This window comes from Chionomys nivalis, chromosome 22 (assembly GCF_950005125.1).
Source record: "Chionomys nivalis chromosome 22, mChiNiv1.1, whole genome shotgun sequence".
NCBI lineage: Eukaryota > Metazoa > Chordata > Mammalia > Rodentia > Cricetidae > Chionomys > Chionomys nivalis.
In genome coordinates, this window is record NC_080107.1 from 1813585 (window position 1) to 1840249 (window position 26665).

General features: G+C 44.8%; 1 protein-coding gene across 2 annotated transcripts in view; it reads right to left on the reverse strand.

Moving 5' to 3' along the window:
* Itgav (integrin subunit alpha V) overlaps positions 1-26270 on the reverse strand; it is a 72130-nt gene extending 45860 nt beyond the window's left edge. The window contains exons 1-3 of one of the 2 annotated variants that reach the window (XM_057754790.1): positions 25779-26270; positions 13900-14027; positions 2360-2451 (exon numbers count right to left, since the gene is read on the reverse strand). In XM_057754790.1, the coding sequence (XP_057610773.1) occupies positions 2360-2451; positions 13900-14027; positions 25779-25963 (405 nt within the window). In that variant the 5' untranslated portion in view covers positions 25964-26270. Of the gene's footprint in view, positions 1-2359; positions 2452-13899; positions 14031-25778 lie in introns of both variants that reach the window. The other variant, XM_057754789.1, reaches the window with a different exon arrangement.
* Between the last annotated feature and the right edge of the window lie 395 nt (positions 26271-26665).

The window sequence follows — 26665 nt, forward strand, 5'->3', positions numbered from 1 at the left end:
GCTAACACTTGATGGGTCCCCTCATAACCTACTGAAATCCCAACTCTTCAGCAGCTTTCCCCTAATACCCCAATAACACATTACAAAAAATGGTAAGTAAAAATGAAATTAAAAGTGACCACTGAACGGAAGGGGATGGCTGGATAAAAATCAACAAAACACTCTCCAGGTAGAAGGGACATAAACACTGGTTAAAATGGAAAAGACTAGGTATGGTTTATGTGAAAGAAACAGAAAAACAAATGTCACTGACATGTCTAAGATGGATTGAGGTAACATGGAAGGACAGCCTATAATTTTTATGTCAACTTGAAAAAAGCTAGAGTCATTTTGGAAGAGGGAACCTCAACAGAAAAAAAAATGCCCTCGCCAAATTAGCGTGTGGGGAATCTTCTCGACTGAAGATTGATGTGGGACACAACTCACGTGGGTGGGGCCGGCCCTGGACTGGTGATCTTGAGTACTATAAGACATCAGGCCTAGCCAGTCATGAGGAGCAGCCCAGTAAGCAGGACCCTCCATGGCTTCTGCCTGTAGTTTTCACCCCTGACTTCCTAAAATAATGACCTGTAAAGTGGAACTGTGTGCTGAAATAAACCTCCTCGGGTTGCTTACGGTGCCTGTGTTTATCAGAGCAAACCCTACTGACAACAAACCTGGCTCTAGTCAGACTTATATGTCAATTCGATCAAATTCGGGGATAGAAAGCCACTTTACTGTTTTAATCGAGAGGGTGAAATGCTGATCCCCTTAAGTCTTGCTATGCGGAACAGGTTGTGGTGGGGGCTTGAGGAAGCTGACAGATGAGAAGAACAATCGCACTGGCCTGGGTGAGCGATGGTGGTGGCTCTCTGCAGGGCAGATCACAAAGATGGAGATCTATTGATAGATGAGGCCTTTTGGAGGCGGATATGTTTTGATAGGGATCACTGGAAGGCAGTGGGAAGCCATACATTCCAGAGAAGTCATCCAGGAATAAGTGACCTCTGCTTGTTTGCTCATTCTCTTTGGTAGAGGGTAACAAGAATCCCACTTGAGCCACAGCCATTCAGAGTAGACTATTAGAAAACTAAGAAGAGAAGGTAGATAATTTAGGGATATGTCTTTAAGGATTTAGGCCCAACTAATAGCTAGAGATATTGATTGGGAGATTAATATATACAGTGTGTATTCACGGATATGGAACAAGAAAGGAGCATCTAGGTAAACAATTTAGCTTAGGAAAACAATGGAGCCATTACTAGAGCTCAAAGACACTCCAATATTTAGTAACTGAAGAAGGATCATTACCGAGACGTCAAAAATGTGAGCAAACTGAGGGAATAAAACATGAGCATACAGAGCCTCATAAACCAAGAGATGAAAAAGACTAATTCTGCCATGGAGGCAGGCCGTCGTCCTTTCAGAACTTGGAAGGTAAAGGCTGGAAGACTGGGAGTTCAATGATAGCCCAGCTACAGAGTGAGATCATGGCTCAGGGTGGTGAGGGGGTAGCTACAAAGTGTGTGGGGAGGAGAGATGGCTGCAGAAGGGGCTCAGAGACGGCTGCTTCACCAGAAGAGCCAGGTTGGGTCCCCAGCACCCACATGGCAGCTAACAGCTGTCTGCAACTCCAGTAACAGGGGAGCTGAGGCTCCCTTGGCACTGCACGTGTGTAGTGCAGAGACATACAAGCAAAATAAAACTGCTTTAATTTAAAAAAAAAAAAAAAGGTGTGCAGGAGAACGGGAATTGTTTGATGGTGCCAAGGGGAAAGAATTAAGTATCCATGCAGAAAGTAAAAGAGCACAACAAACATCTCTTTCAAAACGATGTAGCAGTAAAGTTTTAACAACCTTGAAGTCTGAGTGACCTTGGTTTTGTCTTCTCGTGTATGGCTCAGGTTCCTGGGAGGAGAACGTTGGGAATGGAGATGGTTCTGTTAAAAGGACATAAATAACTGTCTGGGCAGAGGAAGAGGGCTGCAGCAGAACGGAAGACTAGAGGGTGGATTACAGTTGTTTGTTTGATGGGGGTTTTTGTTATTTGGGGTTTTTGTTTTGTTTTGTTGGGGGTTTTGTGTTTTTTTTTTTTTAAAAAAAAAATTGAAAGCATTTGATTAGCCAAAGCCATTCTCTTCCTAAATGTGATGGACAGAAATAAACTGGCGGTGATGACCGTGGAGCGAAGGCAAGGAGGGAGAAGAAGACGGTAATCTCGGGAGAGGATGAGGGACAGTACGCTCACACGGTCAGCCTTGGATCACGGCTGTTATTTCATTATACCTCGTGCCCTTGGCCAACCCAACTTGAACATATAACAAGTCTTGCGCACCACCCAAACTATCGTTACATACGTGAGGTAATTCGTAAAGACTTACCAGGATTTTATCCTGCTTTGACCTCACAGAGGCTCCAAACCACTGGTGAGACTTGAACTCCAGGGGATCGTCTTTGGCAAAATCGCGATTACCTGGAAAAGAATGTTGAGAATGGTCAGAAACACAACAGACTGTTTTTAATACGAGAAAACGTATTTTTATCCTGCCAGGTTTAGAATAGTGTGTGTGTGTGTGTGTGTGTGTGTGTTTGCATGGTGGGGGAGGGGGCATGCCCTTAGTCCCAGCAATCAGGAGGCAGAGGCAGGTGAACCTCTTTGAGTTCAAAGGATAGTGTACCTTTGATTACTCAGACACTTTGACAACACTGCAGTTACCTCTTGTCTTTGCTACAGCTTAGGAATGTTAGCCAGTCATAAAAATGTGTGGGGCCGGAGAGAGATGGCTCGGTGCTTAAAGTCCCTGCTGCTCTTGCAGGGTTCTGGGGCTCAGTTCCCAGGACCCACTTAGCAGTTCACAACCATCTGTAACTCCAGTCCCAGGACACCCTCTCTGCTGTCCATGAACCCTGCACACACATGGTGCACATACACACATGCGGGCAAAACAGTCATACACATAGACTTGAAATTAAATCTTAAAAAAGGAAAAGAATGACTTGTAAATGTCTAAAGTTTGCTGTGAACACTGTTAGTTATCATATCACAGATGTGGAGAAGTAATTTTAAACCAGGTTTTTCAGTTCAATTATTTAAATTGCTAAATAACTATAGCAAACACTGTAATCATATGTTATGTTCCTAGGCACTCCTGCCGTAGCATAAACATATGTACGAATATCAAGTCACATGAAATTCTTAAAAATGGCAAAGGATAGTAAAAGACATAGTAAGATGAGTGCCCCCATGATTTTGCATGTATGTACACACAAACACACACAAAGCTCTGCTAATATTTTTGGCTTCTATCCTAAAGAAGGCTCTCATGAACATAAAGCATATATCTTCATCTATAAAAAGGTATTTCAAGACAAATATTTAAATTTAGATACACTAAAATTATTACTATCATAGGTATCTTTTCCCCTCCAATCAACAGTGATGGAAAATCTCTGATATCATCTTCAATATCGTACAATACCCCATTCCACAGCCATATTATAGTTTAATGAATCCCTTGCACCTCTTACCGTTTCCAAAGTAGGGCTATTTCAGTTTTATGGAACCTTCATATACCCTCAAGTCACATCTATGTGTTCTTCCACTAGAGACAGAAATCTCAAGAAAGCAATCGCTCGGGTCTAGGACACAGGCTCACAGGTAGAGTGATAAAAACCTCTAAGAACATGGCACACTAGCAAGAATTATTCTAAGCGATAGACTTCCACCAAAGCCCCCAAGATATGCCTATCATGAGCTGTAAGTCTTGCCTTCTGCCTGTCTTCAGTCCATGGAACTAGGTAGTCTTATTTTTGCATACAACCTTTGTAGTCAAGGCTCATCTGCCTAGAAAACTTCATTCCTTCCCCCTTGAAATTCTAATACTTCCTGAAAATCCAGCTGCTAGTCACTCGTGACCTAATGTGTGATGTCATGACGTCTTACGGAAACACACGTCTACTACAATATAATCCTGCCAACCTATGAACACAGTTGTACAGCACCAACAAAGGAGTTATCTTCCAGATCAGCAGTTCTCAGCCTGTGAGTCACAGCCCCTTGGGTCACTTATCAGATATTTACATTATGGTTCATAACAGTTATGGCCAGTCAGTGGTGGCGCACACCTTTCATCCCAGCACTTGGGAGGCAGAGGCAGGCAGCTCTCTGTGAATTTGAGGCCAGCCTGGTCTAAAGAATGAGTTATAGAACAGGCTCCAAAGCTACAGAGAAACCCTGTCTCAAAGGAAAATAAAATACAGTTATGAGGTAACAACAAAATAATTTTATGGTTGGGGACACCACAACGTGAGGAACTGTATCAAAAGGTCACAACATTAGGAAGGTCGAGAACCTCTGCTCTAGAACAAGAAAAAGTTCTGCACAAAGAAATGGAAGAGTAGATCATCCTCAACGTCTAAGAGTGTTAACTTAAGGATTATGTTCTACAATTAGTGGAGGAAAAATCGTTGTCAAGGGCCTTTCTGCCGTGCTGGGAATGGCCTCCCGGGGACTGTCCAAACACCCTCTGTGCTAAGTTATATTTATTCAGTTATTTTAGTCCAGATTGTTTGGGAAAAGTTTCTTCTTTATAAAATGTTATTTACACTTTTCCACTTTCCAAAACTATCTTAAATACTTTTCTCAGCAAGGGTCCTGTGTTCTAATTTTGTATTCATTAGCATGAGCTGTTGCTGTGTACTGTCAAGTAGCAAAAGCTCGTCATAGCTACTAAGGTCTAACTCTCTCTTTAAAAGCAAAGTACAGACAGCTGGAGAAATGGCTCAGAGGACCCAAGTACAGCTCCCAGCATCCAAGCAAGGTGGCTCACAGCCCGAGAATCCAAAGACTTCTGAAGACACTTGCATACAAATGGCATAGATATTCAAAAATACATATAATTAAAAACTAAATCTTTGAAGACAGTATAGAAATAAGAGAAAATAAAATGGAATAGAAAATACTTCCTACTACTCCTTTTGAAGTCTCCAGGCACTAGCCGGCCCTGGGACACAGGTCCTTCTAGCAGACAACCCACAGACAACCTCAGTGGGTTTTCAGGGAGGCGCCTACGTCTTGCTCCAAAGCCCTCTCCCTTGGGAACCTAGACACCTCGGGCAGCTCTAGTCCTGACTTTGCCGACCACCTAGAAGAGCAATGGCCAAAACCCTTACCGAGCCTGAAAGCCAAGTGTAGCATGGCTGTGGTACTGATAGACTCGGGGAACGGCTGTGCACTGCCTTGTCTCCACGGGGCAGAGAGACCAACAAGTAATGTCCCTTAAACCGATGGGCCATCGAAGACACCTGCCTGCTGTGGAAGTCTCCATGTGTATATGCAGCACCCCTCGTTTGAGAAAAGCATATGTGCCCCCGTGTAAGGACAAGCTCCTGGAGTCCTCTTCCTTTTCCATGAGAACGGGAGTCAGAGCTATGGCTCCATCTGCTGCTCGGGGATATCCCCAGCATCTGTGACAGCCCCAACTATAACAGATGCCACTGTCTGGAGTGTGTGGATATCCTGGAGGGTCCTGCAACCTCAGAGTGAACCCATGCCATGGCCTGCGGAGGTCGCTTCCTGCGACTTCCTTTTTCTCCAAGCCGATGGCTGCAAAGGCGGGAGATCCTTTGTGGAGAGAAAGAGCTAGAGCTGGGGTTTGGGGGAAAGTGGACTGGTTTTGAGGCAGGAAGACTGAAGAACTTGGAAGTGGTCACAAACATCGTGAGGAGAGATGTGTAGGAATGAGGCCCCTGTGACCTTGTGTGTGGTTCGACGCAACCCCAACTCTACTTCTGAGGACCTCTGCCCTAGCTGGTCCGGTCCTCCAGGATGTCTGACTACACACAGCCCTTCTCCTAGGTGTTTGTTGAGAATCTGCTGCTGACCGAGGAAGACCAAGCCACAGCAGTTGGCTGTGCCTCCAGGGTATCAGCTCCGAGTCCTGTAGAAAGCTGTGCGGGTGTGGAGCTACATCGCAGGAGGGATGAGCAAGCATGCGGCCCTGACACCAGAGAACAGTTCCTGCAGTCCCCAGGTAGTACCGGAGGCAAGCTGGAGTCCAAGAGACTGGACCCCTGGTGGAGAACGGCCTTCTCCCCCTACTAGAGAACTTCAAATACTTTTCCCAGAACTCACTTCTTCTTTGCAAATGAATCATACAAGGAAAAGGGAGGCTTTCCTAGAACCACACGGGGAAGCCTTCCTCCTATGGCCTTTTCCCTCTGCACAGTTTTCTTCTATTTGCTTGCTTGCTTTTGGGTTTTTTCTGTTTGGTTCCTACGGTGTGGATGCCTCTATGAAGCCCACTGTGGGGGTAGGAGGCTCCCCTGTCAGTCATGTACACAATAACCCAGAGTGCATCCTCAAAAGCATTTGTGTTGCTGTTGGGACGTTTAAAATATATTACAGGAAAGAAGAAGAAGAAGAAGAAGAAGAAGAAGAAGAAGAAGAAGAAGAAGAAGAAGAAGAAGAAGAAGAAGAAGAAGAAGAAGAAGAAGAAGAAGAAGAAGAAGAAAGAGGGGGGGAGGAGGGGGGAAGGAGGGGGGGAGGAGGAGGAGGAGAGGAGGAAAAGAAGAAGAAAGAAAGAAAGAAAGAAAGAAAGAAAGAAAGAAAGAAAGAAAGAAAGAAAGAAAACACCTCTTGCCATAATGACTTTCATGGACCAGTCTATGTGGATACTGGAACTAATGAAAACTAAAAAAGTCACCGAAAATGCATGCAAATTTTATATATTTGGTTTTATACTTGTCAACAAATACAAAATCCATAGTTTTTTTTTTCCATTTGAAAAATTACTTACCACTTAGTGAGAAAAAAACCAACACCCATCAGAAGCTTGTTTTTGTTTTTCAAAAAGCATCAAACATCAGACGTGGTGCATGTTGATGAAAGCAGAAGTTTTTAAAAACTAACTTAAGGCAGGCATGGTGGTATCGTCTGTAATCACTACGCTCAGAACACTGAGACCGGCAATCCATGAGTTTGAAGTCAGCATGTTGAGCCTTTATGGCAAGTAGACCCCGTGGAGGCTTGTTAAAAAAAAAAAAAAAAAAAAAAAAGGCCCCCAAAGGGAGTGGTGGTGATGGGAGGTGTGGTCTTGCTGGAGGAAGTGTGTCCCTGTAGAGGTGGGCTCTGAGGTCTCATGGATGCTCAAGATACCACCCAGGATCTCAGACCACTTGCTCTTGCCTTCTGATCAAGATCAGCCAGCAACATGTCTACCTGCACACTGCTATGAACTAAACCTCTGAACTAGAAGCGCTCACCTCAACTAAATGTTTTCCTTTATAGGAGTTGCCATGGCCATGGCGCCTCTTCACAGCAATAGAAACCTAAGACCCTATCTTAAAAAAACAAAACAAAACAAAAACAAACCAGAGTAGTAGAGGTCTTGGTTTTCTTAGTGTAGGAATTCTCAACTTTCCTAATGCTGCAACCCTTTAATACAGCTCCTCATAGTGTGTTGACCCCTAACCATAAAATTATTTTTGCTGCTACTTCATAACTGTAATTTTGTTACTGTTATGAATCATAATATGAAAAGTTTTTGGAGACAGAGGTTTGTCAGTGGGGTCACAACCCACAACTTGAGAACCACCGCCTTGGGAAGGGATGTTTTGTTTCATGGAGGGGCACTCATTTCAAAAATAACCTTGGAGATTCTCTGAAACTAAGAATTTTTTAGAATCACGATGTTATTAAAATTTCCAGTTGCACTGCTGGAGGGAGGTGCAGAGGTTGAAAGCACTGGGTGCTCATCTGGAGGGCCCCAGGGACTCCTAGCACCCACATGCTGGCTCCAACCAACAGTACCTCCAGTTCCCAGGGATCCCACACTCTCTTCTAACCTCCACAGCTACTGTGCACACAATGCACAGACACATGCAGACAAAACACTCATACACATAAATAAAGACATAAACTTTTAAAAAACATTTCAGCTGCATCACTAAACACAGCTGATATAACACACTGGCTTATCCTAACACCGAAAGTTAAGTCAATAATCATAAAAATACACACATACACACACATACACACACATACACACACATACACACACACCACACACACACACATACACACACATACATACACACAAACACACCACATACACACACTCACACCACATACACACACATACATACACATACACACATACACACACCACAGACACACAAAAATATACAGACATATACACACACATACACACACCACAGACACACACAAACACACATACACACACACCACAGACACACACACATACGTACACACACCACAGACACACAAAAATATACAGACATACACACACATACACACACACCACAGACACACACAAACACACACACACACCACATCTACTACATTCGCTGCCTCCAGCTTCAACAGTCACAACGTCTAATGGCCATCTATTCAAGAAGCTTACTCCAAAGGAAGTTTGTCTTCACTAATCAGAATTTTCTTTGCAGAGCTTAAGTCTTAAAATACTAGATCTCACATCAGACAGTGGCTTCTCTGAAAGGAAGCGTGAATAGAGTGGGCGGGAGGAAGCGAGGAAAGGCCACTCTCCAAACAAACCCACAAACAGCTCATTCAGGACCTGGCCGGAGCTGGCAGGCCTTCTGGAACACATGAGGGAAGTAAATATTTTGAGTCACAGCCCTGAAGTCACCGTTCTCGCTATGCTGGAACGCCCAGACTGCTGGACGGAGGAGCTACCCTTGAAAAGGAAACCGAACACAGACTAGGGATCCTGGAACTGGAAGAAATGCTTCTTGTTTGTCTGTTTGCTTGCTTGTTTGTTTTTGTCTTTTACCTCAAACACCACTCCACCTCAAGACTGCAAAGATTTCTGCCTATAATTACAAAATGTGTTAGACAATTGGCTTGTCTTATCCAAAACACTACGGAGTAGGCCTGGGTAGAGTGGCACGCCTTTAATTCCAGCACTTAGGAAGCAGAGGCAGAGGCAGACGAATCTCTGTGAGTTTGAGGACAGCCTGATCTACAGAGTGAGATTCAGGGCAGCCAGAGCTCTTACAGAGAAACCCTGCCTCAAAATAAATTAACTAAATAAATACAATCATGAGGCAAATCACTAGAGACTTGAAAATTAAACATCCACTTTTTTCAAGCTTCCAAAATTTGTCATCTACACCTCTCCAACCCCCCATGATGAGATGCTGGAGGAGAGAAGCTGTGACCAGAGCATCTGCACCTCTCCAAACCCCCATGATGAGGTGCTGGAGGAGAGAAGCAGCGACCAGAGCATCTGCACCTCTCCAACCCCCCATAATGAGATGCTGGAGGAGAGAAGCCGCCACCAGAGCACACTGTCACAGCCTCCGGGAGAGCCAACTAATTCCTTGGTCTCCTCTTTCCAAGGTTTCACAAGCTACTGCCAGGCATTTGGCGTTGGGTTTGCTGGAGAACTGGAATAGAATTAACATACTGCTGAATTTTAAGAGGAGGATATCCTGCTCCCCCAAAGCCAAGTGTTTGTCTCTTCTTCTTATGCCTAGAGAACATCTTTTGGAACAAGATTATACCACTCTTTTTAAAAGAGACATGCTGATTACTAAAAAGAAATAAGAGAATAAGCTTTTATTTAGAAGTTAAATGTGGTTTTAGTCATTTGGTTCCCAATCTCTACTATGGCTTTTATGACTAATGAGATGATTTAGGTCTTTTAAGAATTTGCTTTTTGTTTGCTAGAATAAGTTATTAAAACACTGTCATCCCACATTAATCCTTGAATAAAACACACACTTTAAAAACCTCCTCAAGTAGGTTCTTTTCCTCAACTTCAACTCGGATATTACTAAAAATAAATTTGGTTGAAAGAAAAAATCTCCTGATTGAATTTATTATTTATGTGAAACTTGAGAGGTCAGAGGAAGAAATCTCTTTGATCATACATTAAACCCTCTGTCTAAATGCTAGGAACACAACAGTAAATGAGACACTGTGCTTTCCGTGGTGGAGGAACACAGATGTGGGGGCAGTATGGCTATGACCTCTCTCACTCTGTCGCTCACCAGGGTTGATTCGGCTGATCTGGCTGGCTCGGTGCGTGTCCCCTCCCTCCCTCATACTGTATGTGTGCCCCTCCCAAAGCTGCAAGCACAGAACCATGAAGAGACATCGTTTGCCTAAGATGCTATCCTCTAAGGGTAAACAAATCTTGGCAAAGTGTATCCGGAAGAGAGCGGCTGAAGCTCATTTTCTGGGTACCAGCATTATTTATTTATAGTTATTCAGACTCTCCCCCTTTGTCCCACGAGCAACCTCCGAGGTTCTGCAGGAACACAGCACAAAGAACACAGGCCTGAGGGACAGCACTGCTCTCTCAATGCTGGATTGTTCCCTTCTAGTGTTGGGAAGGAAGTGAGCTGAAAGCCCCAAACAGTTTCAAACAAAATCTCTTTACTGGAGACTTCAAAAGAAAAAATAAAATCAACCCCAGTCTCAAAAGAATGGGTATAAGTCGGATCAAAGTGTGAGTAGAAGGTGGATTTAAAGAGCTCATGTGAGGCTGGTTTGTTAAACGTGGCAGATATTAAATAAGACAAGATTAGCTATATGTTAGTTAATCAATAATAAAAGAATTGGACAAAATTATCTACTCCTGTCAGACCTCCAATCATACAGTTAGTTAATCAATAATAAAAGAATTGGACAAAATTATCTACTCCTATCAGGCCTCCAATCATACAGTTCTAAACCAAGGGATGACTGATTCTAACAGGAGAAGCACGCCCATTAAAGGAGAAATCTTTGGTCTAAATTCATGGTGTAGCAAAGAGGAAAAGAAGGATGTTTCATTTGTCTTTGTAATTTATAAGGCTACTCAGTCTAGACATATCTGAGAGGCAAAAACTCACCAACCAGAGGAAGTTAAACTTACAGGAATATGTTTTGGAGTGAGCTGGAAAGTGTGTGCCACGGAGGCCAGTTTTACATTTGTTATTTAAAGCAAAGCCTAGGAATGTGTGGGGAAATAGCTCCACAGCATTCTTCTGGATGAGAGTCTGCGTGGCCAGGCTTGTCTACTGCCTGCAGCTGAGGCCTTCTGGAAACCAGCTTGAGTGTGGCAGCAGCAAGACATTCAGGACGAAAAGAAGAGGATCCTATATCTGACCTTCTCGAGGACCATGGTAGGGTTTTCTTCCGCTTTCAGAAGATGTGACTCGCAAGCATACAGCCAAGCCTGTATTACCATGTGAAGAAGCATGCCTTCCTTCCCCAGTGGAGACCAGTGGTCTATGTTGTGGATGGAGAGGGGGACAGGCATGTGTTATAATGTACTGGATGTTGGATGCACACACCCATGCATGTGTGCAGAGACCAGAAAACTGGGTGTCCTTTATCGCTCTTGACTATACTCCCTTGAAACAGAGTCTCTCATTGGACCTGGAGCTAGTCTGGCAGCCAGCATGTCCCCAGTGACACTCTTGCCTTTGCCCATGACAGAGCTGGAATAAGAGGCACATGAGGCCACGTCTAGATGGAAAAGATTGACTCTTCTTTATATATATATATATATATATATATATATATATATATATATATATATATATCTGCTTCCTTAGGAAAAGGGAAAAAACACGTGTCAAAGAGAAGGTTTTCCTAAAAGTCACTGTAATACAAATTAAAATGCAAACCAAGACATAATTCACTTAGCAGCCACAATTATCTTTGTTTCTTTCCCTTTTTATAATTCCTTTTTCACGATTATTCTCTATGCAGTTTAGTAAGGGGCTGTAACAATCCATTCTTCCCCTGCAGCGTGCTTCGTCGTTTATAAAGTGAGGTCATAGTCAAGAACTCCTTTGATCTACAAGACAACTCTGCTTTCTCTGACCAACTGGGAAACTGGAAACTGATACCAGCAAATGTCAATCACTTTCCCAAGGTCATCAGTGTCTAAACCTGAGTCTCCACCTTCTAACTCACGTCTTTATTCCAAATCACCACAGCTACCAACAGAAAAAGAACAAGGGAAGGAGTGAAGCCTATTTATACAAACACAGCTCTTGCTGGAAGTGCTTCCAGCATAATCAATATCAATTTTTAAAACATATAAAGAGACTCTGACCAATAGAATAATGCCACTCCATAAGAAAAATGTACGTCCTACTTCCCAGAATCTTCCCAAGGGAAGATCAATGGAAAATCACATGACCTAAAAGACTTGGCAGGTGTGAACAACTGCAGCACCTTGAGATGTCTGGGTGTATCCACAAGGAGGCAGGGCAGCCATCAGTAGAGGGAGGCAGCACTGAATCCTGCAGACACTGCTGGCCTTAGCTGAACAAACGAGGAACAAGCTGCTGGCCTCCCCCCCCGCCCCCCCCCCCCCCGTTGGCTCCAAGAGAAAGGTAGACTTGATGTCTGCCTGCTGAGATTCATTTTAGATGCCTAACTCCTCGGACTGAAGGCAATAATAAATACGTGTTGTTTAAGGACTTCTAGGGGCTGAAAGGAAAGCTCAGAGGCCGTGTCCCCACACCAGGTCCTGAGTTCAATTCCCAGTAATAAAAGAGAAGGAAACTACGGTTGAGATAACTGATGACATCAGCATTAGGAAACTAACCCTGGCTAGGACAGAAAACAGAAATACCAGACTGCATCAGCCTGCTGTATGGATGTCTCCAGTCTCATCGTTACCCGTGCAGTGTTTTGCTGCATGGATATAAACGCACCACATGCGTGCCTCAGACTCACAGAGGTCAGAAGAAGGCGTCAGAACCCTTGGAACTAGTTACAGATGGCTGTGAACCACCATGTGGGTGCTAAGAACCAAACACCAGTCCTCTACAAGGACAGCAAGTGCTCTTAACTGCTGAACCATCTCTCTGGCTTGCCGAACTTTAAAAAAACACATAAGAATACACCAAAATAAATGCATATAGGAGCCTGGACATTTTATTCCAATGATGTAAATGTAAAATTTGAATTATCTCTCATCTTCCTGAGTTTAACTTCTGTTTACTGCCACCACCTTGATTGACATTGAAATGCATTCTAAAAATTAAATTATACTGCTATCAGTAACACAACATAATTTTTCCCAATATATTTTAAATAGGATTTTGTTAATGATTTTTTAAGCTACCTAAATCTATTTGAATACTCAAAATGATAATGATTCCTCAACTCTTTCATTTTTTTTTAAATTTTTTTTGCATTACACCAAACATGGGATACATTCAAGATTAGAGAGGTAATCTGTAGCGGTCAGTGAGTCATGCCTCAGTTTGGCTCCCAGAAAAGCAGCACAAATCTCCCAAATTCTTGAGAGCTCCCTCTTCCCAGAAGAGATTAAAAACTTATCCTAATAGATTTTCCCCAAACGTCTACATATTGACACTGTCGGTTTAAATTGGAAGCTATCTAGAATAGAGATACACAGATTGCTGCAAAACGCACAGAAATGACGTCTGCAGATCCCTCTCCCTGTGGATGTGGGGTGGTGGTGCTGAGCTGCTGCTTTTAATAAAGATTTGTTTACTTTTATTACGTGTATGAGTGTCTCATCCGCACACAGGTTTGTGCATGGCTGGTGCCTTCCTAGGTCAGAAGAGGGTACTGGATCCCCTGGAAATGGTGTTACATATGGCTGTCAGATGCCAAGGGGGTCCTGGGAACTGCCCATCCTCTGTAAGAGCAGCAAGTGCTCTCAACCCCTAGGCCATCTCCCCAGCCCTGTTGCTACATTAAAACAAAAAATAGAACAAATGGGCCCCATTACTGTGGCTTCTGATCCCTGCTGCTAAAAGACAGAGACAGGCAGATCTCTGTAAGTTCAAAACTAGCCTGCAAGTTCTAGGCAACCCAAGGATACATTGTGAGACCCGGCCTTCAAAGCAGAACGACCAACCACACGGTCTGAACCAAGAGAACGGACAAACCGAGGCTTACCTGTCGAATCGAATTCAATGGGCTGGCAGCGGCGGCTGGATGAGCACTCACATTTGAGGACCTGCCCTCCTTCCACAATCCCAGGCTGCGTTGTGTTCGCCTTCGGGGCTCCCACCAGGAGAAACGTCCTGCTAAAACACCAAAGGGGCAGGTGATATTTCAAATGACACAGATCAGAAGGTTTATATTATGATTTATGACCAAACATTATTCTGGGATTATCCACAAATACTTTTAAAGACTATTTTCAAAGCTGGTGGCGCACGCCTTTAATCCCAGCACTGCAGAGGCAGGCAGATCTCTCTGAGTACAAGGCCAGCCTGGTCTACAAAGCGAGTTCTAGGGCAGCCAGGACTGTTACACAGAGAAACCTTGGCACAAAAAATAAAGATTTATTTATTTATTATGTATACAACATTCTGCCTCAATGTATGCCCGCACACCAGAGGAGGGCGCCAGATCTCAGCACAGATGGTTGTGAGCCACCATGTGATGACTGGGAATTGAACTCAGGACCGGAAGAGCAGCCAGTGCTATTAACCTCTGAGCCATCTCTCCAGCCCCCTTGTCACAAAAAATAAAAATTAAAAAAAAATTAATAATTTTTTTGAATGGCATAATGTCCCATTATAAAATAATTTCTGCTGTATTCACTTTAAAATGTATATTATCCAAACTGTGCATCTTAATTCTTTTAGATTTATTTATTTATGTGAGTGCTTTGCCTGCATGTATGTCTGTGTCCATTTGTGCCTGGTGTTGAGTGGGACCCTGGTGGGTCCCAGGACAGGTGGATCCAAACTGCAGCGGCTGACAAGTACACCAGAGTTCGAGTGTGGAGCTTATTTAGATAAAGGGAATAGGAAGGGAAGAGAAAATGGGGAAGGGGGCAGAAAGCAGCCTCCTCAGAGAAAATGACAAAAAAGGAAGGGAGGGGAGTGGGGCAGAGCTTGTCTCTTTTTTTTTTTTTGTTTTTCGAGACAGGGTTTCTCTGTAGCTTTGGAGCCTGTCCTGGAACTAGCTCTTGTAGAACAGGCTGGGCTCGAACTCACAGAGATCCACCTGCCTCTGCCTCCCGAGTGCTGGGATTAAAGGCGTGCGCCACCATCGCCCGGCTCAGAGCTTGTCTCTTAAAGGGTCCTCGGCACCTGCATAGAGTCAGGGACCTGCTTGCCATGCACAGAGGGGTGACACACTGTACCAGGTTCCCAAGGGAGGGGGCCGAGGTGTGCCTAGATGCTAACACCTGGTACCTAAGGAGTTCAGAAGATGGTGTTCATTAGATGCCCTGGAACTGGATTTAAGGCTCCAACCCCAGACCATGTGTCTTAAACACAAAAGAGGTTTTGGGCCAGTGACACGGTAATGGCAATTGATGTCATCTGCAGATCTGAGCTCAATTTCCAGAAGCTATATGGCAGAAGAAAGACTGACTCCTAGAAGTTGTCCTCTGACCTCCATGCATGTTTGCCATAGTCCACGTGCCTACACACACACACGCATGTTTGCCATAATCCACGTGCCTACACACACATGCATGTTTGCCATAGTTCACGTGCCTACACATACATGTATGTTTGCCATAATCCACGTGCCTACACACACATGCATGTTTGCCATAGTCCACGTGCCTACACACACACACGCATGTTTGCCATAATCCACGTGCCTACACACACACACGCATGTTTGCCATAATCCACGTGCCTACACACACACACGCATGTTTGCCATAATCCACGTGCCTGCACACACATGCATGTTTGCCATAGTTCACGTGCCTACACATACATGTATGTTTGCCTACACACACGCATGCATGTTTGCCTACACAAACATGTATGTTTGCCATAGTCCATGTGCCTACACACACACACTCTCTACTTTTTTCCTAAATCCCTCCCCTCTCCTCCCCTTTTTGAGACAAGGTCTCAGCCTATGTCTCTGCCTCCCAGTCCAGAGATTAAAAGCATGCACCAACACATCCAGCCAACTTTTGTTTTCTATTCATTCAAAAAATAATGTGGAGGCTTGAACATATTTACTGCGTCGGGCTCAGTTCTGGCACTAAAGATGCCTGTTCTAGACATGGCCCTCCCCACAAGAAACCAGCCAACCAACAAATCACTCGACCTTCTAAGAGCTATGAAGGAGACAACTGGCTGAGAGATTTCCTGGAAATAAGGCCAGCAGGCCTTCCTTAGGGAAAGCAAAGTCACAGCTCTCCAGGAAGGGATCATAGGAGAATAGAAAGAGAGACCCTTTGGAGATAAAGTCATGGGGAAATGATAGCTAGGGAACTCCCAGTGAAGTGAGAAGAACATGCTTAGGCAGAGAAGAGTGCCTAAGAGGTTGCTGTAGGAGGGGATGGGGGGAAGGAAGGTGAATAAGTGGGGTGATGAGGTGGGTGGGAGCACCCTATGTTCTGCATAAAGATCCTGGGTGGGAAAGCACTTAGTCTCCAGGACAGAAGAGACGAGACGAGCAGTGGGCTGAGCAGAGAGAGCAAGCTGGGAGTGGTCCAAAATAGCCTGGGAGTCGGCAAAAGCTAAATCGTGAAGTGCCTGCCTTCCAGAAGTAGCAAAACCAGTTTTATCTCAGTTCCATCTAAAAGTTTAGAGAGGTGACTTTCTAGCCTTTAGAGAATTAAAGAAAAAGACAAAGTGGATCAAAGAAAGCAAGCTCAGGGGGGGAACGGTGACCACCGATCCTGGCCAGAGGAGATGGGGAAAGAGATGGGGAACATGAGAAACACTACCTAAGGGTAGAATGGACAGAGAGAGACAGCACCAATGACTTTGAACGTAGAACTGTAGAAGACAGAAAACATCACCCAACTCTTCACATTCCAGCGTGCTAGTCAAGAGGGTGGGGGAGAGGAAGGCAGATCCCAGAAAAACTCGGACTCAGATCCCAATCTACCCAATCGTGACGACTGTGAGGCGCCTAATAGCCTGGGGGTCTGAACAGGGGTCTTTGAGAAATAAGGTGTTGAAAGTCCCAACACAGCCGGGCGATGGTGATGCACGCCTTTAATCCCAGTACTTGGGAGGCAGAGGTAGGCGGATCTCTGTGAGTTCACAGCCAGCCTGGTCTACAAAGCCAGTTCCAGAACAGCCATGACTATTACACAGAGAAACTCTGTCTCAAAAACAAAAAAAAAGTCAAACACAAACACAGGAGGAGTTTAGGGAGAAGACAGACAAGGGTGGGATGAGCTCTCTTCATCTTGCTGTTTAAGAAACCAACAGATTTAGTTCTGAGGTGTCAAAAGAGGGTGCAGAGAGAGAGGAGGAGGAGAGGCAGCACTAAGTAGATATATTTATTGCCACCGTTTCATTTGGCTAAACAAGTCATTTAAATTCTGGCAAAGGAAAACTTAGAGTGATGAACCTCTATCTTAAATATGAAGTGTATTTATCATAATTTTTAGAAATCAAATTCAGTGTCTCTTATCCTGGGCAGTAGCAGTCACCTAGAACAAACAGAAGCCTGCTGTGGGGACTGTTAGGTAAGAAATGTCCTGTAGGCCAGCACTTCCCTTGAAACCCACACATTCCAAATGCAAACAAACTCCAAACCAAGCCACGCCCTGTTTAAAGACTCTTTATGCAGTCATATTTGGCAGCAGAAAAACATGAGGGCTGGCCCCTCTCCCATCAGAGCAAAATGATTCTGAGTAAGAAACCAGCTTCATTTTCCCTTAGCAAGAATCTTTCACAAGAAAAAAATAAATAAATAAGGTTGAGTGTGAGATTTAAACCACCTACAAGATAAAAGAAATTCCTTGTCATTACAAACCCCTGTTTCTTTCTGAGCATGTTGATTAACATAGGCAAATCAGACTATGCAAGTCTTCTGGTCGGAAATATATAAATTTGTGTGTGTGTGTGTGTGTTTTCTTCTCAATCAGATCAAACAATTGGCCGCAAGTCTGGATATGCAGCTGGGTGACAGAGCCCTTGACTAGCGACCCTGAAGATTGCATCTCTACTAATACAAAAGCAGGTAAGGCCAGCACGTTTGATACAGTGCTTGCCTCGCTTGCAAGAAAAGAAAAAATGTACAATCAGAAGTTCAGTCCTGACTAGCACCTGAAATCAGGTGTGAAGGCAGGTTTCTGTAATCGCCTCAGACAGGAGACCGACAGGAGGGTCAGAAGACCAAGGTCATCCTTGGCTACAGCATGCTAGAGGCCAACTTCACAGCCAGCCTGAGCTACAGGAGACCCTCTCTCAAAAAACATTTTTAACAGGTGGGAAGGGTACCATGAATGTCCATTTTTATCTTAAAAAGTTATTTTTCCCCAGTGTACTTTGAGAAAGAGAATAGTTCTGATTCTAAAAAAAAAAAACAACAACAACTTTATTTACACCGACAGGCAGAGGCCAGATGTGGCCCATGGACTGTGATTTTTCCAGTCAGTGATTTCATCAGCAGAGAACTAGGGAGGATAAGAGCTCAGAAGAAAGGAGAGGAGTGGTTTGAACGGGAATGTCCTCTTAGGCTCAGGTATTTGAATACTGGGGCCCCAGCCCACCAGTGGTGCGATTTGGATTGGTTATGGAAACTTTGTAGATGTATCCTTGGTGAAGGAAGTCCCTCTCTAGGGTTGGGACCTGAGAGGGTATGGCTTCCCCCACCCTATGAAATATACCTCTGGGACTATAAGCCCAGATAAACAGAAAAGTAACTCAGACACAGAGGAAGGCTCTGTGGGATGCTGTCCTCCTGCTGGGGTGGGAGTGGGAGCCTGGTTCCCCTGCCAGGTGCTGCTCTCAAGTCTAGAATACATCCCTTCCTCTACCCTTCAGGCTTAAACGTGATGACAGTGTCCCGTGTTTCCCCTGCTCTCCCCTTCCCTCTGACCACATTAAGGTTCAAATAAAAGCTATGGGATCACGGGCTGGAGAAGGCTGAGCCATAAAGGGGCCAGTCACCTGGTTGCTTGAGACTCTCTACGTGCTGATTTTCTGTGTCTGCTTATGAAGAGGACTTGGGTCCTTCCTACACAGCTCCTAAGACAGTCATCCGAGTTCTTAGTGTGTGGACCACATGATCTCCCAAGTCAGAATAGCTGGTTCCCAGATTTGCCTTGATACCCACAAGCCACTCACTTCTAGATTGTCATCTGCATATTTCTTTTCAGGGCCTTCTATAATTTTTTGCCAACACTATTCATTACCTATAAGGAAGTGCTCATTTGGACGTAGGGCTCTAATTCAGCCTTCTACCTGAGCAGGTAACAACACATGCGTTAGCTACAGGTCTCAACCCAACCTCACACTAACAGCATATCTGTAAGTCGTCCCCACAGAAGTCATCCTTCCCTAATCATCCAATTATTTAAGTTATCCCTACAATAATTTCCTCATGTAACACATATAATTTTGTACTTCAGATATTTCCCTGACTTGGCAGCTGTGAGACAGAGAGCACTCGTTAGATATTGGGGTGAGACAGAGAGCACTCGTTAGATATTGGGGAACAGCCTTTGGCAAAGGCAGGGGGCACAGTGGGAGAGGGCACCGAATAAAAAAATGCCACTGTTGGCATCACACAGCCCAAGTGCCCGCGAGGAGCCCAGAAACCAGGCCGGTGCTTTCATCTGTTGTCTGCACATTGCAGGCATGAAAGACTGGTAATTAGAAGAGCTAATGCAGATGCCCAGCTCAGCTTCCCTGCACATCCCTGCTTGCGCAGACTTGCCCACTGGTGAAATGCAGAGAAATGGGAGGATAATAAAAAGGAAGACGTGGTGCCCGCGAGGATCTAAATCCCAGGTTAATAATTCTTAAAATGCCAATCGCAGGATCAGTGGGTAGACAGAGGGACTGGCTGCCAGTCCTGACCACCTGAGTCTGATCCCCAGGAGCCACACAGGAAGGACGGGATTCTCCCAGAAGTTATCCTCACCACTTTATGGGAACAATGGCACCTCCACTTACACACACGCACAAATAATTAAGCAAATAAATAAATAGAATGTAATAAAATTTTAAAATAAAGAAGTTTTTTATCCAAATATCACTGCAATAAGTTACTTTTAAGACACTTAAGGGTTTTGGGGTTTTTTGGATTTTATGTTTTATTTTGGCTTTTTAAAACAGAGTTTCTTCTCTTTGTAGCCCTAGCTGTCCTGGAAATCACTCTGTAGACCAGGATAGCCTCAAAGTCAGAGATTCACCTGCTTCTGCCTCCTGAGTGCTGGGATTAAAGGTGTGTACCACCACTTAATATTTAAGCAATACTGATATGTATTTGAGAGAGACAAACAGACTTGGAGAAAGTAAAGAATTTTAAAAGGGAGATAGATAGATAGATAGATAGATAGATAGATAGATAGATAGATAGATAGATAGATGTACAGATATATTCTCTTGAATAGAGTCCCATAGACTGAGCTCCAGGATGACAGCAGGGCTACACAGAGAAACCCTGCCAGGAAGAAAGAAGGAAAGAAAGAAAGAAAGAAAGAAAGAAAGAAAGAAAGAAAGAAAGAAAGAAAGAAAGACAAAAGTAAAAAAGTGAAGCAGAGAGAGATAGAAAAGGAGAGAAAGAAAAAAGAAAATCCAGGACTATTAAAAGTTACTTATGCTACAAAAACCCAAAATTCAATCAATGAAACACGTTACAAAAAGTAATATTACTGAAACGCCCACCAAGACCGCTGATTGTCTACAAGAGTCTAACTCAAGAGCAGCAGCAGGGCAGACACAGCTGCAGCACCGCCCAGTGCAAACAGGAGGGGACGCCTGCAAGCACAGTAAGTCACTTGAGGAGTCTCTTGAAATCTCTGCTCTCTGGAGCAGAGGTACAACATTCTGCCATTACTTAAAAGAAATTATTTCCCAGGTGGGTAGTGGATAAGTGGAAACTTAAAATGTCGGAAGCTCGGGACTAATACAAGATGGTGCCATTAGCCTTCCAAATAGCAGCTGATATAATTAATAAGCGATTTCCTAATGAAACAGCAAGTGAAAATGAAAATCCACTTTCAAAGGAGCTTTTCTTTACTGGTGTTCTCAAAGAGCCATCAGTGTTCAAGTAATTAACTCCAAAGAGGAAAAGCGAAGGCAGGAAAGGAGGCTCGCAGCACTGCCTGGCAGAGTGGACCGGTGGGCAGCCTGTAGCCATGGGGTCATAAGACCTCACTGAAGAGCAAGCAGATTTTGAAGTTAAGCAACATATATCCATATACATTCAAATTTCTCCTCACAGATTCCGGCTCATTCCAAAAAACAAATTGTCCAATAACATTATCAAGAGTCACATCTTTGCCGGGGCTTTGAGATAACTGGTTTTATTTCCAGGAGTACCACCTTAGGACTCCAGAACTGACTGTGCGATTCATACGATGCCAAGAAGTGGGAAGATGCTGAGAAGCAGCAGGAAAAGAAGGGTAAAGCAGGGTTAACGGGGGAGGGAAAGATGAGAAAAGACAGTCTGAGGAGGGTGCCCTTAAATGCACTTCCTACCCAGGGCAAGGGAGGAAGGGCACTTACTTCACGGATGGAAGTCCAGCTACCAAGCAGGGCAGTTGGCCAAGCAATGACAAGCACATTTTCAAACTTTCCAGATGAACTAAGCTACTTGGCTGCTTTCAGTCCTAGCCTTTCCAAGATAAAGTATGTTTCATATATGTAGCTAACTCTAGGGTGACCAATGAGCCCACACCAAATGGAATTCCTGAAAAAACTACTTATATATCTAAAAATAACTGTGTATAAGACAGTTGAGGTGTGATTCAAGTTTCAGATTCGCTCTACAAACAAACAAACAAACGCTTCAGGTCAACAATCCTGTAAAGTAAAACGGAAACATTAGCCACCAAATGTCGTACATTTCTCCCTGGAACTCACAGATATATGCCTGCCTCTGCCTCCCAAGAGCTGGGAATTAAGGCTGAGCCACCACATCTGCCCAAAACATCTGTGGTCTGAATCAGAAGTAATAGACCTAAGATGTGCTTTCTAAATAACAGAGATTGCAGTTTAGCACGTGTACTATTTATGACGGAACAACATTAGCCCACACAGTAACAGTCACATGAAAGTTTATGAAAATAGCTGGTCTTTTTCAGAAGGAGGCGGTGAGACCAGGTCTCACTCTGTAGCTAAGGCTAGCTAGGCTAGAACTCACTACATAGCTCAGGCTGGTCTCAGACTTGTGACAAACTTCTCCTGCCCCAGACTGAGTGCTGGGATTTCAGGTAACACTGCATTCAGTCATTTCCTAAAATATCGGGGCAATGATTACAACACTGAGATTTTTAAAAAGCAGTAGTCAGGGGAGGTCTTAACCTAGGTCTGGATTTTCTCTGCCAATGGAACCACTGATGAAAGAAATCAGCAACAGAATAGCAAGAGCTGTTTCAGAAGTACAAAGCCAGTTGAAACATACAAGGCATTTTTGCAGACCTAGCAGCCAAAGGATAGCAGATTAAAGAGGCTCTAGCCGCCCAGACCCAGGCTCAAGTAAGAAGCAGGAGCAGGGAGCAGAGATAGAAGCAAGGAAGCATTAACAAGGAAGAGATTGGAACCCCTCCGCCTGGTGACTAAGCAGTGACTAATCTCAGCGGAGTGGAGCAGTGGAGCAGGAGACAAAGTAAAACAGAAAACGAGGGGGAGGAATATGAAAGGGTCTCCAGGGCGACAGAGAAAAAGTGGGTTCCACAAATAGAAATAGAGGTGCAGCTGACATCTCTTGATGCAAATATAATGCATTTTTAGACAAAATGAGTTAGCATAGATGAATCCAGCCTACATGACCTACAAGCTATGGTAACATTGTTTCTAATGGAGAAAAGAACTTGAAACCAGGGCCTTTCCTGTGTTTTGAGGCAGGGACTGTGTTCTTCTCCAGGCAGGCCTGGAACTCAGTACATAGCTGGGACATGCCCTGAGCTCCTTATCCTCCGGTCTCTCCAGTACTGAGACCACAGAGGCAAACCACACAGCCCAGCTTCGTGCTTCTTTTCAATCAATATTGATGCATTCATTCCCACAACAACACGGAGACAGTTCAGTCATAATCTTCTATAGTAAGAAAGATGAGAGATGAAACCAAGCAGTATTCAGAGCCCTGAAACAGGAATAATAATCATAATAGTCATAAATGAACAAAATCTACTTCCCTCTCTAATCTGCTACTTTTCACACAGGAAAAAAAAACCCTCTTCCATTAACAAATAATTATATAGTTTTCTTGTAAAAGCTTGTGGATAGGAGCTGGAGAGATGGCTCTGCAGTGAGGAGCACTGGCTGTTCTTCTGGAAGACCCACATTCAATTCCCAGCACCCACATGGCAGCTCACAACTGTCTGTAATTCAAATTCCAAGGAATCCAACATCCCCACACAAACATATATACAGTGATAATATAGTTCTGTGGAGTCCAATGCCTGCTGCATTTAGACGTGCCTTTACCAAGACTAAGCATAATTTTGTCTATTTGGTTTTTTCTTTTCTTTTCTTTTTTTTCTTTTCTTTTTTTTTTTTTTTTTGAGACAGGGTTTCTCTGTGTTGCCCTTGCTGTTTTGGACATCCCTATAGATCAGGCTGGCCCCAACCTTAAAGATCTTCTTGCTTCTGCCTCCAGAGTCCCGGGATTTTGGGCATGTGCCACTATCACATGACATTGTTTGTTTCTTGTTTTGTTTTAAGATTAAGCATAATTCTGTAATAGTCGTCATTTAATCTGAAAAAGTAAGTAAGTATAAACCTTTATTTGAATATAATTTGTGGTGTGGAGAGGACAATACCTCAAAGTTTCTTTTGATTTTTTTTTCTTTTTTTTTCTTTTTTTTTTTTTTTTTTTTTTTTGGTTTTTCGAGACAGGGTTTCTCTGTGGTTTTGGAGACTGTCCTGGAACTAGCTCTGTAGACCAGGCTGGTCTCGAACTCACAGAGATCCGCCTGTCTCTGCCTCCCAAGTGCTGGGATTAAAGGCGTGCGCCACCACCGCCCGGCTTGATTTTTTTTTTTAAGTTAGACTAGACAGAGCTCTGATCTCTTGGGACCAAAGTTGCTATGACTGTTTCAAAATACAACCTGCAATCTCTCCAGTTCCACAGTACCTTACTATTATGACCCATGCATGAGGTGATGTAAACATGAGATCATGTAAGTGTGTACGCTCAGAGCATGTTCTTTGGCCATATGGTTTTCCAAAGGCACGTCACATTCCTTGTGGTCAGTAATGCCAAACACCACCAACAGCTCAATACCACTGTTCTCCACGGCAGAAACATTTAAAAGCTTACCAGCCTGCTGTGTGCATTAGACACTAAACTTCTGCTTTAGATTAACAGAAGCAAGCAACAATATTAATAACAACAAAACATTAACAGCATTTGTACAACATTCCATCAACTCTGAATTATTTAAATACTAATTCCTGATATAAGGCAGAGAATATATTTTAAGTCAGAATTTCTGTACAATTAAATCTAAATGGTATACCCTGGGAGCAACTAGAATGCCCATGCTAGAAAAGGCATACACTTAAAAATACCCAGAAAGGAGAAAATGTCAAGTGGTGAACTAATTAAAATGATTAGATTGCGGGGAGGAAGGGGTGGTAGCTCAGAGATGCAGCAGACACAGCAGCCTGAGCCCTTGGGGAGGATCCCAAACTCTATTCCAACCCCCCCCCCCCACAAAGAGATCAATCACATCACAGTGAAGTGGTTAATGCTGTCTGAAGTTGGTGCATCTATGGTTTTTGGAGCCCTCAAGTCTCTCAGAAAGCACTTGATGTCAGTGCGAATAAGGCCGTGTGCTGCATGGTCTAGTTTTTGCCAGCTTCCCCCAAAGTATGTGTAGCTTTAAAGACTGGTACTCAGGAAAACGATGACAATAATCCTAAAGACCGTCCTAATAAACCACAGACAAACGTTTAGACCACCTTCCAATTAAGCATATATCAGGAAAATGGTCCTACCCAAGAGTACTGACCATCAAAATAAATCGTGTGTGTGTTTGTGTGTATAATGCATTGTTACCACTTGTGAGCACAGGGAAACAACCAAAGAAATAATAGTTCCTTTCAAAAAACCATGTAACAAACATTATAAAACATCCATTAAATCAGTGTTTCTAACACTGACACGCAGGGGTAAGAACGATGCCAGCCAGCACAGCTGAGCCAGAGACAGCTTTTAATCCAAAAGCGACAATAAGTGCTACAAATTCTCAGGGACGCTGCAACACAGGGCGAGGGTAATTTGAAAGCGTACACGAACTACTGAATTCTCCAGTGACCTGAAGCGAGGGAAAACTCGCAAACACCCCGGTTCTTTCTGAACAATGACCTAAATAGTGGACTAGAAAAGGAACAGATGACACATTCCATTCATCTGGTGGACCTCAAAGACGCAAAGGTCGCACAGTCCTTTACAATTTAACGCGACAGTGTGATCACTTTAGTCATCGTAGTGTCTAGAAAAGGAACGAAAAGAAAAAGAAACATCAGACGAGAAGGGCTGGTTTCGGAGAGCGAATAGCACTAGGAAGAGGCTAAGTGGTCGGGGAGAAAAAGAAGTTCTGGGACCAAGTGAAGTAAGTCACAGAATGACAGAGAAGCCAAAAGTCGCGCCGGACCGGCCCGTACTGATTTCCAACTTTTCCTAGATGTTTAACAGCTCCTTCAAAGCCAGTGTCCCCGGCCAATCAGAAGAAGTTGGTGACAGGGTCAAAGTGGATGGTGAGTGCCAGGCTAGGTCATCCCCACAAATGTTTCATCCCTGCAGGACCTGAGCCAGCCGCGGGATGGAGTGGGTAGGCCGGTTTGGTGGAGCCAACGACCGGGTGAGGATAGGCTGGGTGGGGGCGCGCGGTGGGGGAGGGGGCGCCTGGGGACACAAGCGCGGCCACTTACGAGGACTTGCTGGGCGCAAAGAAGTCCACGGCGAACCCGAAGTAACTTCCCTCGGGGCCGGCGTACTCGGCGGGGTTTTCGACGTCCAGGTTGAAGGCGCCGGCGAGGGGCAACAGGAGGCCGGGCAGAAGCAGCAGAAAGCCACGGGGGCGAGGACGCAACAGCAGCCACCCGGGAGCAGCCATCGCCGGGGCGCGGAGCCCAAAGGCTACAGTCCCTGTCCCGATGCCCGGTGCGGGCGGCCCGCCGCCTGCGAGCGCCCAAACTGCTGTGCTGTGCTGTGTTGCTCTGTGCTGTGCTGAGCGCTTGCGGTCAAGGGCGGCCGGGCGGCGCGGAGGCGGGAGGCTGAGCTGGGCGGCCACCCAGGGGGCGCGGTGCGCGACGCGGGACTTCGGCTAGGTCGCTCGGTAGCGCGGCGGCTGGCACTGAGTACTGGCGAGGCGAGCGTCGTACCTCAGGCCGGGAGCTGCTTGGGCTGGGGGTGGGGGAGAAAGAGGAGGGGAGGAGGAGCCAGGGAGGCCGGGCCGCCCGCCGAAAAAGGAAGTCGCGCTCGTGGTGGCCTCCCACAGGAGAAAACCGAGCGCACTTCCGTGCGCGCTGGCAGCGGGTCCTCGGAACCCGCCCCGGGGCTGCGGCCCAGACCCAGAGGATCTGGGGACACTGGCCGCCCGCCTCCCCCTGGGCCTTCCGGCCAACCCAGCCAGCCAGAGGATGGCGACAATGAAGCGAAAGAGGCCCAGGTACACCTCGTTCCCCGGTTCCTCCTGGAACTTCTGGGAGACTTTGGTGTTTAAGAATGCGGAAAGCGTTATCCGCTTCTCGAACTTCTGCTACTTAGGCCGTCAGGCACTCAGCAATAGAGAACTCTCTAATTATGTGCTATTTCC